The sequence below is a fragment of the Heloderma suspectum genome, chromosome 8 (genome assembly GCF_057233095.1).
Source record: "Heloderma suspectum isolate Gila_16-S chromosome 8, 16-S_ref, whole genome shotgun sequence".
Classification (NCBI taxonomy): domain Eukaryota; kingdom Metazoa; phylum Chordata; class Lepidosauria; order Squamata; family Helodermatidae; genus Heloderma; species Heloderma suspectum.
Window position 1 is genome coordinate 48,015,788 of NC_139465.1, and position 13,053 is coordinate 48,028,840.

The window sequence follows — 13,053 nt, forward strand, 5'->3', positions numbered from 1 at the left end:
ATGGACTGATTAGAGTCTCTAGCCCATCAACATCTACTCTGTCTGTGGATCTCCTGGGCCTCAAGTGGAGGCCTTTCCACCACCATCTAGGGATGTGCAGATCAGCAAAACTTGAGCTTGCTGAAGTTCTCCAAATTCATCTCAAAGCTTGTTCTGACTCAAGTCTGTATCAGATTGCGAGCTTTGTTTTCTTCTTTTCACACAAAAATCTGTGCGCATTTTCATGTGCATTTTTCAAAGGTATGCATGTTGTCACACGCATTTGGGGGGTTCACAAACGACTCTGCAAGCTCGGAAATGTGCAGACTTCGACCACAGACCGTGCCCAAGTCCGTGTCCGATCCAGATGGTGTGACCTGGGCAAACCTTGATCAAAAACTAAGCGAAACAAATTTCACATGCTTCCCTCCCCCCCTTCTTGGTATCTAAGAGGCTTTTAACTGGAGATGCTGGGATTTAACTAGGTCCTTGTGCATGCAAAGCCATGCCTATTCAGCTATAGACTCCTCCCCTAACAAACAGAGAAGTGGAATTGTCCTAAATATTCCACGAAGGAATGAAAGCCAAAACTATCAAAAAGTCCTAAAATTCTGGATTTTGAAAGTGGAAAATGTTAATCAGAACATGCAGAAACCAATGCAAATTTGCAGTCTGGTCCTTTGTGCAGAATTTGGCCTTTGGGGACACACCCTGAACAGAGGGAAGGGCTTGGGTGCCACTTCACAGTATCGTGGTTGGTCTTGTGGAAGCTCTCACATTTGCACATTTTCAAAACCAGCCACATGTGAATTGGAGCCTGGACATGGAGAGAACACAAACCACCTCAGCAGGAGTCAGCAAGGCCATGGCACCAGACTGGCTAACATGCCACAAAGGTGGTGGTAATCAACCACCACCACCCCCCGCCCTGGGCCCACTCTCAAGTCACACTGGTCCCCTGATGGGAAGCCGTGGCAGCGGGTGCGTGGGTGGGGTGGGGTATAGGCAGGAGCCCTATTTGTGCAGGGACTCCTGCCTCTTGCTCCTGGAGGGCGCCACGGTTTTGTGCTCCTGCTCTTGGCACTAAAACCAAGGGGAAGTGCAGAAAGGTCCAGTCCAAAGTGTGACACCAAAGCACTCTGCACTTGCACACACACAACCTTTTCCCTGCCCACTGACTTTTCAGCAAGAGGAACAGGTGCTTCGGCCATCAGAGAACAGCAACAGCCAACGGCCGGCTGGCCCTCCTCATTCACGCTGCTTACCGGGCAAGCGCGCAACTCCGCTCCTGAGCACCTCCCAGTTCACCTCCTTCATTGACGTGGGGACAGTGCCCAGACTTCTACCAGAGGGGAGGGGGGACAGTTCTTGGGGTGTTGCCAACACTGAGCCTTCTTCCAAACTATAGCCATGATGGGCTGACCCCAGACCAACTTTGCCAGCTCCTCCATTGACCTTCCTTGCCCATTTCAGTGAGGTTTCTGTATAAGGAAAGGGGATGAGCACAATTCAGTGTCGTTGCCTCCGCCTCCTCCACACCTCCATCCAGAGACAAATTAGTTTGTTCATTTGTTCCATTTCTATCTTGTCCCTTCTCAAGGGCTCCAGACTGGTAATGACAGTAAAAATAAAAAAGATAAAATAGACATAATAGAACACAAAATGTACTCAGTTAAACTAAATTAACATTACTCCTCCAAATATCTTATTCCCGAGCACTGAATGCCAGCTCAAAGAGGGAAGTGGCATCTCTTCCAAAAAATATACGGCTCAGATCTTGAAAGCCCTCAAGGGGAAAACTTCCACAACTGTGGGCCAAACTGCATGATCCACAATAGCCCAGGCTTTGTCCTGGGTCGTTTGCTGTGATGTGCAAACCAGGCTTGTCTCTCCCACAACAGCCAGAGTTGGAAACCAGGCTTAAACCCTGGGTTGTTCTGACGTGCAAACCGGGCCACTGTGTTTTAGTTCGAACAGCTGCTAATCTGATTTGGGAACTGGTGCTGGGGGAGGAGGTATTTCACTCTTTCCTCCTCCACCATTTTCTTGATCTAAATGTCCCCCACCCCCAAACTGTTACTTGTCCTGCCTGGGGAAACATTTAGGAGCAAACAGCAGCTTCATGGGCAGGGAGCAATTTAGATTGGGAAAGCAGCACGAAGGAAAGGATTAAATATCACCCCCTTCCTGATCCAATTTGGAGGCTGTTTTAAATTAAAACAATCCCCCCCCCCCCCGCCGCAACTGCATAAATTAAAAAAAAAACCACCCTGTCAGGGGATCTAGTCGCAGAACACCTAGCATCTCATCTAGTTTTGGCCCCAAGAGCACCTCTCAAGGATGCCTCTCTGCGTGACCTTGCTGGTCAAACGCGGTCTGCAGGTGGCACATCCAAGGCAGCACTCTCAGTTGATCGTCACTGTCACGTTGGCACAAGGCTGGTACCATTGCAGCATAGAAGGTATTTAGGGCCTAACCCTTGAAGGGTTTATGCGTCAAAACCTGAAGTTGTAACCAGAAGACAAGAGGGGATGCTGCAGAAGTGATATCATCTGCTCCCTGCTGTAACCCCAGCAGCACTGTGCTCTGTGCCAACTGAAGCTTCTGGAGAGACATCATGGGCAGCCCAATGACAGCAGTTTAGTCTTGGGTTTACCCCAAAGCTGAGAGACCAGGGGAGGAAGAACACCATCTATTCTATGTGCTTCTGTTCCCCAGGTCTCTGGAGAACCTGCTACATGGAACAGAATGGAAGCCTAGCTCAGGAAACGTTTTGGAAAGAAGGCTGGGCCAGGACAGGAGACAGCCTGAAAAATGGAAAAGGGAGTACAGTTCCAGGCCTGGGGAGCAGTGGGGTGGTAGAACTTCCTTTCAGAAAGAATCTTCCTTTCTGAAGGCATGTCACACAAATAATGAAGCTCCTCAACTATTTGGGAAGGGATGTCACAACTGGGCCAGAATTTATTGCAATGCAAGATTGCCATAGCTGCAGCTGGGAGAGGGTGTACCTTTTTACATTTCTTACGGCAGTTACCTGTTATAAGCCATTCAAAGATCCTTCATCAAGCACTCCTGTCTTACCCAGAATATGGGTGCCTCCAGCTTCCCCAACAAACTTTCCTTTTGTCTTGAATTATGCTAGGCAGATGTGAAATCTACCAAACATTAGGAACAACTTGTCAAACTTAGAGGACTTTTGTCTGCTTTTATTGTAGGTGCAAGTTTCCATCTTTTTTCTTCCACAAGAAATCAATTAAGCAAGATGGAAGATATGCACAATGTATTCTGACTGAGTGCTCTTAGTGGCACCAACCCAGAAGCACCCTTGGTCTATTCCTGTATGGTTCCAGTTCCAAACCAGAAGCTGTAAGAGGCCTTCTCTTCCTTCGTGCTACTGAGGGCTTTGGCAGACTCTCAGCTATTTCCTCTTCTAAGCATTCCCATGCAACTATTTGGAAAGCAGAGACTGTGTCATGGAGAATCCCCCTTCTCATCACTAATGCTGACATGGGCATCATATCCCAGGCAACTCCTATTATTAATTGCAGTGATAATTTCATACCACGTAGGGTGGCACATATGGATGATATTCTGGAGGTGACGGACTCGACCTTGGGGGAGCTGGGGGTGGCGACGGCTGACAGGAAGCTCTGGCATGTTCATGAAGTCACGAAGAGTCGGAAGCGACTGACCGAATAAACAACAACAGGGTGGCCCACTGCTCGTCAGTGACTCTTCAACACAGTTGTAGCTGGCAGTATGCTCAAAACAATTAAGAATATTGAACCTATTGCCAGTGATATGTTTCACTGCAACACCAACTTGGAGATGTTTGGTGGCTTCACATGCGCATTTGTTACAACATACACAATATCGTGGGGAAACAATGTTGTGTGAGTCTCCAGCTGGCACCTGTTAATGACATCAGACACGTGCAATCTTGTTGCTGTGGGGTTCCATGGCTCCCTGTCTGGTGACTACTGGTGATTATGCAATCTCCTATTCACAGAAAGCCCAAAAAACAGAAGTACCAACACATCTGTCAGTACCAACACAAAAACAGAAGTACCAACACATCTGACAGAGGACGCTGCTCCAGCTGGTCCAGGGACTACAAAAGCAAGCAAGCTCCCAGACAGCAAGCTACTAGAGCGAGCAAACAGGGGGAGCAAACAGGAGTTGGCCAGGGGAGTTTGGCAGGGGAGGTCAAAGGGGAGGCCCTTAACATTTTTTTAAAAATTATTTTTCTTGTAACACACACTTCCACACCAGTGGGACTCTGCTTTTAACCTCCAGTGAGTAGAGGAGCAGGCACAGGCTACTCTAGAACAATCAGAAAGCTAGACACAAAAAGGGAAAAGAGGCTATGGAAGGGCAACTCTCCAGTGGTGGTGACCTGCAAGGTGTGTGCCATGTTTGTTTTCTTGCCTGAGAACAACATGGCCTACACCTGTAACAAGTGCAAGTTGATAACACTGCTGGAAGAAAAAGTAAGAGGACTGGAGCGGCGACTGTCGACCCTACGGGGAATACGAGAACACAAAGAGTTATTGGACAGAATGGGGGAACTACAGCAGCAAAGGGAAGACCGGAAGCTTGAAGAGCAACAGCAAGCTGAGGCAGAAGTGGGAAATGCTGAGGTGAGGAAAAATGCAATAGATACTCCTTGGAAAAAGGTGACAGTTAAGAGAAGAAGAACTAGATGCCACCCTGCACCAGTGGAAGCAGTGGAGCTGTGGAACCGATTCCAGGTACTTGAGGATGGGACTGGAGGACAGCCTGCACAGGAAGAATTACAGGGGAACCTGCATGAGAGCGAACAAGAGGCTGAAAGTCAGTCAAGCAGAGGCGATGAAACCCAGGCCTACAACAACAAGAAGAGAAGAGTAGTAGTAGTGGAAGACTCCTTGCTGCGTGGGATCGAGACCCAGGTATGTCACGAGGACCCGTGGACTCAACAGGTATGTTGTCTCCCGGGAGGACGAATTAGAGACGTGACTGAAAGGTTGCCTGCACTCATAAAGCCCACTGACAGGTATCCCTTTCTTCTCATCCATGTGGGAACAAATGATACCGCCAAGCGGAGCTACGAAGAAATCACGTCAGACTTTGAAGCTTTGGGAAGGAAACTCAAGAATTTTGGGGCCCAGATAGTTTTCTCATCCATCCTTCCAGTAGTTAGAAGAGGGATAGAAAGGGAACGAAAAATACTCCAGGTGAATGACTGGCTACGAAGGTGGTGCTGGTGAGATAGATTTGGATTCTGGGACCACGGGCTATACTTCCTGGAAGATGGGTTGTTGGCAAGGGATGGGTTGCACCTCACAAAGGCTGGGAAGAATGTGTTTGGCCACAGCATGAAGAACTTCATCTGGAGGGCTTTAAACTGAATCCTACGGGGAAGGGAGATGTAATGTTGGGGGTAACAATGGACGAAGGCTCATGCACCGCAACGGAGAGAACAGCTCTAATAGTGCCGAATAATAGTCTTCACAAATATGTAGGAAGAAAGCCAGACCGTGAAGCACTTGGTCTTCGATGTCTATATACTAATGCCCAGAGTATGGGAAACAAACAGAACAAACCTGAACTCTTAATACAGGAGGGAAATTATGACTTGATAGGTGTAACTGAGACTTGGTGGGATGACTCTCATGGCTGGAATACAGCAATTGAAGGATATAACTTGTTCAAAAAGAACAGGAGGAACAGACAGGGAGGTGGGGTTGCACTGTACGTGAAAAATACATATCTCTGCACAGAAATACAGGAGGAGGAGTTTGGTAGCCCCATCGAGAGCATCTGGATCAAAATAAACGGAGCAAAGAATAAAAGGAACCTGGTGGTCAGAGTCTACTACTGAACACCCAATCAAGGAGAAGACGAGGATGAAACTTTTGAAAAGCAAATAGCCAATGTTTTAAGGAAGGATGATGTAGTAGTAATGGGGGACTTCAATTTCCCCGATTTTTGTTGGGAGACAAATTCTGCAAAACGTGGCCCCTCCAGGAAATTCCTGACTTGTGTGGCGGATAACTTCCTCCTACAGAAAGTAGAGGAAGGAACTAGAGGATCGGCTATCCTTGACTTGATCCTAACCAACAGAGATGACGTAGTGGATAAAGTAGCAGTTACAGGAACTCTGGGGGAAAGCGACCGTGTTGTACTTGAGTTCTTGGTTCCAAGGGAAGCAAAAGCCGAGTGTAGTCAAACGTGTACCCTGGATTTTAGGAAAACTGATTTTAATAAACTCAGAATGATGATCAGTAAGGTCCCATGGCAAGCAACTCTAACGAGAAAAGGACTCCGAGACGGTTGGGAGCTTTTAAAAAAGGAAATTCTCAAGGCACAATCCCATACAATTCCAACAAGAAGAAAAGGTGGAAGACAACAGAAGAAGCCAATGTGGCTTCACAAAAAGCTTAGAGATGACCTGAAAACAAAAAAGGACACATATAGGAAGTGGAAAGAAGGCCAAGCAACAAAGGAAGAGTACAGGCAGGTAGCACAGAATTGCAGGGATGATGTCAGGAAGGCTAAAGCTGAGAACAAGCTGAGGTTAGCGAGGGAGGCTAAAAGCAACAAAAAGGCTTTCTTCAGCTACATGCACAGTAAAAGACAGAGGAAAGAAATGGTGGTTCAGCTATTAAATCAGGATGGCCAAATGATAACAGATGACAAAGAAAAGGCAGAGGTGCTCAATTCCTACTTTGGCTCAGTCTTCTCCCAAAAGAGGGTCTAAGAGCCCCCTGGCAAAGGCGAAGTACAGGCTGAAGGGGCAGGATCACAGCTTGAGATCAATAGGCACATGGACAAAGAACACCTCATTACTTTGAATGAGTTCAAATCTCCAGGGCCAGATGGACTGCACACTAGAGTAATAAAGGAAGTGGCAGAAGAACTCTCAGAACCACTGCCTATTCACTTTGAGCAATCATGGAGGATGGGTGAAGTGCCAGATGACTGGAGGAGGGCTAATGTTGTCCCTGTCTTCAAAAAAGGTAAAAAGGAGGAACCTGGGAACTACAGACCAGTCAGTCTGACATCCATCCCTGGGAAAATTCTGGAGCAGATGATAAAGCAATCCATCTGGAAGCACCTTCAAAACAATGCAGTGATTACGCGAAGCCAACGTGGATTTGTCAAGAACAAATCCTGCCAGATGAATCTGATCTCATTTTTTGATCAGGTCACCTCCCTTGTGGACTGTGGGAATGCTTAGACATCATATACCTCGACTTCAGCAAAGCTTTCGACAAAGTGCCCCACGATCTCCTGATCAGCAAACTAGCTGAAAGTGGGCTAGATGAAACAACGATCCGGTGGATCCACAGTTGGCTACAGAATCGGACTCAAAGAGTGCTTATCAATGGGACCTTCTCAAACTGGGGAGAGGTAACGAGTGGGGTACCACAGGGCTCAGTCCTGGGCCCAGTGCTCTTCCACATTTGTATGAATGACTTGGAGGAGGAGGTGCAGGGAATGCTGATCAAATTTGCAGATGACGCAAGATTGGGCGGGATAGCTAGTACTTTGGAAGACAGAAACAAAATTCAAAGTGATCTGGATAGACTGGAGCGCTGGGCAGAAAACAACAGAATGACATTTAATCAGGATAAATGCCAAGTTCTGCACCGAGGAAAAAGAAACTAAATGCACAGTTACATGATGGGGGATACGTGGCTCAACAACACTACAAGCAAGAAAGATCTTGGAATTGTTGTCGATCACAAGCTGAATATGAGCCAACAATGTGATGTGGCTGCAAAAAAGGCCAATGCTCTTTTGGGCTGCATTAATAGAAGCATAGCTTTCAAATCCCGGGAAGTACTAGTTGCCCTCTACTCAGCACTGGTGAGGCCTCATCTGGAGTACTGTGTCCAGTTCTGGGCACCACACTTTAAAAAGGATGCAGACAAACTGGAGAGGGTTCAGAGGAGGGCAACAAAGATGATCAGGGGACTGGAAACAAAGCGCTATGAGGAGAGACGGAAAGAACTGGGCATGTTTAGCCTTGAGAAGACTGAGGGGAGATAGGATAGCGCTCTTCAAGTACTTGAAAGGTTGTCACAGAGAAGAAGGCCAGGATCTCTTTTCCATCATCCCAGAGTGCAGGACACGGAATAATGGGCTCAAGTGACAGGAAGCCCGATTCTGGATGAACATCAGGAAAAACCTCCTGACTGTTAGAGCAATACGACAATGGAACCAATGACCTGGGGAGGTGGTGGGCTCTCCCACACTGGAGGCGTTAAAGATGAGGCTGGACAGCCATCTGTCAGGGATATTCTGACTTGGATTCCTGCATTGAGCAGGGGGTTGGACTCGATGGCCTTGTAGGCCCCTTCCAACCCTACTATTCTATGATTCTATGATCTCTGGAGCTGCAGTATCAATGCCAACTACACATTACTTCATTCAATACAGTGGAAACTGTTATGGCTCTGATCATATTAAGTGGTCTGGTTTGGGGTTGATCCATGTAAAGTAGTCAGACTGGATATTTGAAGTAGGTAATCTCTACCACCCCTTCATGGATCACTGCCTTGTTGTGGCGAAGGGGCTTGCGTAACTCAGTGAAGCCATAAGCTATGCCATGCAGGGCCACCCAAGACGGATAGGTCATGGCGGAGAGTTCTGACAAAATGTGGTCCACTGGAGAAGGAAATGGCAACCCACTCCAGTATTCTTGCCAAGAAAACCCCATGGAACGTATCACAAGGCTAAAAGAGATGACGCCGGAAGATGAGCCCCTCAGGTTGGAAGATGTCCAATATACTACTGGGGAAGAGCAGAGGGAATTTCCAAGTAGTGCCAGAAAGAGTGAAGGGGCTGGGCCAAAGCCGAAAGGACACTCAGCTGTGGATGTGTCTGGTGGTGAAAAGAAAATCCGATGCTGTAAAGAACAATATTGTTTTGGAACCTGGAATGTAAGTTCAATGAATCAAAGTAACCTGGAGGTGGTCAAACATGAGATGGCAAGATTGAACATCGACATCTTGGGAATCAGCGAACTAAAATGGACAAGCATGGGCGAATTTAATTCAGGTGACCATATCTACTACTGTGGGCAAGAATCCCTTAGAAGAAATGGAGTAGCACTCATAGTCAACAAAAGGGTGGGAAAAGCAGTACTGGGGTACAATCTCAAAAACGACAGAATGATCTCAGTACGAATCCAAGGCAAACCATTCAACATCACAGTAATTCAAGTCTATGCCCCAACCACTGAGGCCGAAGAAGCTGAGGTTGATCGGTTCTATGAAGACCTACAACACCTTCTAGAACTAACACCAAAAAAGATGTCCTCTTTATCATAGGGGATTGGAATGCTAAAGTAGGAAGTCAAGAAATCACCGGGATAACAGGCAGGCAGGCATGGCCTTGGTGTACAAAATGAAGCAGGACAAAAGCTAATAGAGTTTTGCCAAGAGAACACGCTGTTCATAGCAAACAATCTTTTCCAACAGCACAAGAGGAGATTCTACACATGGACATCACCAGATGGTCAATATCAAAATCAGATTGATTATGTACTTTGCAGCCAAAGATGGAGAAGCTCTATACACTCAGTAAAATCAAGACCTGGAGCTGACTGTGGCTCAGATCATGAGCTTCTTATTGCACAATTTCGGCTTAAACTGAAGAACGTAGGGAAAACCACTAAACTATTCAGGTATGACCTAAATCATATCCCTTATGAATATACAGTGGAGGTGACGAATAGATTTCAGGGATTAGACCTGATAGACAAGAGTGCCTGAGGAACTATGGACAGAGGTCCGTAACAATGTTCAGGAGGCAGCAACTCAATCCATCCCAAAGAAGAAGAAATGCAAGAAAGCAAAGCGGCTGTCTGATCATAGAATCATAGAATCATAGAATAGTAGGGTTGGAAGGGGCCTACAAGGCCATCGAGTCCAACCCCCTGCTCAATGCAGGAATCCAAGTCAGAGCATCCCTGACAAATGGCTGTCCAGCCTCGTCTTGAAGGCCTCCAGTGTGGGAGAGCCCACCACCTCCCCAGGTAATTGGTTCCATTGCCGTATTGCTCTGACACTCAGGAAGTTTTTCCTGATGTTCAGTCGGAATCTGGCTTCCTGTAACTTGAGCCCATTATTCCGTGTCCTGCACTCTGGGATGATCAAGAAGAGATCCTGGCCTTCTTCTCTGTGACAACCTTTCAAGTACTTGAAGAGTGCTATCATATCTCCCCTCAGTCTTCTCTTCTCAAGGCTAAACATGCCCAGTTCTTTCAGTCTCTCTTCATAGGGCTTTGTTTCCAGTCCCCTGATCATCTTTGTTGCCCTCCTTTGAACCCTCTCCAGCTTGTCTGCATCCTTCTTAAAGTGTGGTGCCCAGAACTGGACACAGTACTCCAGATGAGGCCTAACCAGTGCTGAGTAGAGGGGAACTAGTACTTCCCGGGATTTGGAAGCGATGCTTCTATGAATGCAGCCCAAAATAGCATTTGCCTTTTTTGCAGCCACATCACATTGTTGGCTCATATTCAGCTTGTGATCGACGACAATTCCAAGATCCTTCTCGCTCGTAGTGTGGTTGAGCCACGTATCCCCCATCTTGTAACTGTGCATTTGGTTTCTTTTTCCTAGGTGCAGAACTTGGCATTTGTCCCTATTAAATGCCATTCTGTTGTTTTCTGCCCAGCACTCCAGTCTATCCAGATCACTTTGAATTTTGTTTCTGTCTTCCAAAGTATTAGCTATCCCTCCCAATTTTGTGTCATCTGCAAATCTGATCAGCATTCCCTGCACCTCCTCCTCCAAGTCATTAATAAAAATGTTGAAGAGCACTGGGCCCAGGACTGAGCCCTGCGGTACCCCACTCGTTACCTCTCCCCAGCTTGAGAAGGTCCCATTGATAAGCACTCTTTGAGTCCGATTCTGTAGCCAACTGTGGATCCACCGGATCGTTGTTTCATCTAGCCCACTTCGAGCTAGTTTGCTCATCAGGATATCATGGGGCACTTTGTCGAAAGCTTTGCTGAAGTCGAGGCTTTACAAGTAGCTGAGGAAAGAAGGGAAGCAAAAAGGAAGGGAGAAAGGGGAAGATATATCCAACTGAATGCTGAGTTCCAGAGAATAGCAAAGAGAGACAAGAAGGCCTTCTTAAATGAACAATGCAACGAAATTGAGGAAAACAATAGAATGGGAAAGACTGGAGATCTTTTCAAGAAAATCTGAGATCTCAAGGGAACGTTTTGTGCAAAGATGGGCATGATAAAGGACAAAGAAGGCAGGGACCTAACAGAAGCAGATGAGATTAAGAAGAGGTGGAAAGAATACACAGAAGAACTATATAGGACAAATCTGAATGTCCCTGATAGCCATGACAGTGCAGTCACGGAACCTGAGCCGCGCATCCTAGAGTGAAATCAAGTGGGCCTTAGGAAGCATTACTAACAACAAAGCTTGCGGAGATGACAGTATTCCAGCTGAGCTATTTAAAATCCTAAAAGATGATGCTGTTAAAGTGCTGCACTCAATATGCCAACAAATTTGGAACACTCAACAGTGGCCACAAGACTGGAAAAGGTCAGTTTACATTCCAATTCCAAAGAAGGGCAACGCCAAAGAGTGTTCAAACTACTGTACAGTTGCGCTCATTTCACATGCCAGCAAGGTGATGCTCAAAATCCTACAAGCTAGGCTTCAGCAGCATGTGAACCGAGAACTACTGGAAGTACAAGCGGGGTTCCGAGGAGGCAGAGGAACTAGAGATCAAATCGCCAGCATTTGCTGGATCATAGAGAAAGCAAGGGAATTCCTGAAAAACGTCTATTTCTGCTTCATTGACTACGCTAAAGCCTTTGATTGTGTGGATCACAACAAACTCTGGCAAATTCTGAAAGAGATGGGAGTACCAGACCACCTTACCTATCTCCTGAGAAACATGTACGAGGGTCAAGAAGCAACAGTAAGAACCAGACATGGAACAACTGATTGGTTCAAAATTGGGAAAGGAGTACGACAAGGCTGCATATTGTCGCCCTGCTTATTTAACTTATATGCAGAGTACATCATGAGAAACGCTGGGTTGGATGAATCATGGGTCGGAATTAAGATTGCCGGGAGAATTATCAACAGCCTCAGATACGCAGATGATACCACCCTAATGGCAGAAAGCGAAGAGTATCTAAACAGCCTCTTGTTGAGGGTGAAAGAGGAGAGTGCAAAAGCTGGTTTGAAATTCAACATTAAAAAAACAAAGATCATGGCATCTGGCCTCATCACTTCCTGGCATATAGAAGGCGAAGAAATGGAAGCAGTGACAGATTTTACTTTCTTGGGCTCCAAGATCACCGCAGACGGTGACTGTAGCCATGAAATTAAAAGACGCTTGCTCCTTGGGAGGAAAGCTATGGCACACCTAGACAGCATAGTAAGAAGCAGAGACATCACCTTGCCGACAAAGGTTCGTATAATCAAAGCTATGGTTTTCCCAGTAGTAATGTATGGCTGTGAGAGCTGGACAATAAAGAAGGCTGAGTGCCGAAGAATTGATGCATAGAATCATAGAATCATAGAATAGTAGGGTTGGAAGGGGCCTACAAGGCCATCGAGTCCAACCCCCTGCTCAATGCAGGAATCCAAGTCCGAGTATCCTAGACACATGGCTGTCCAGCCTCGTCTTGAAGGCCTCCAGTGTGGGAGAGCCCACCACCTCCCTAGGCAATGGGTTCCATTGTCGTATTGCTCTAACAGTCAGGAAGTTTTTCCTGATGTTCAGCCGGAATCTGGCTTCCTCTAACTTGAGCCCATTATTCCGTGTCCTGCACTCTGGGATGATCAAGAAGAGATCCTGGCCTTCTTCTCTGTGACAACCTTTCACGTACTTGAAGAGTGCTATCCTATCTCCCCTCAGTCTTCTCTTCTCAAGGCTAAACATGCCCCGTTCTTTCAGTCTCTCTTCATAGGGCTTTGTTTCCAGTCCCCTGGTCATCTTTGTTGCCCTCCTCTGAACCTCTCCAGTTTGTCTGCCTCCTTCTTAAAGTGTGGTGCCCAGAAGTGGACACAGTACTCCAGATGAGGCCTAACCAGTGCTGAGTAGAGG

General features: G+C 46.7%; 1 protein-coding gene across 1 annotated transcript in view; it reads right to left on the reverse strand.

Moving 5' to 3' along the window:
• PLEKHG4 (pleckstrin homology and RhoGEF domain containing G4) overlaps nt 1-13,053 on the reverse strand; it is a 135,014-nt gene that overhangs the window by 60,954 nt on the left and 61,007 nt on the right. Inside the window, exon 4 of the mRNA XM_084812901.1 lies at nt 1,245-1,460. Coding sequence (XP_084669027.1) covers nt 1,245-1,460 — 216 coding nt within the window. The remainder of the gene's footprint in view (nt 1-1,244; nt 1,461-13,053) is intronic.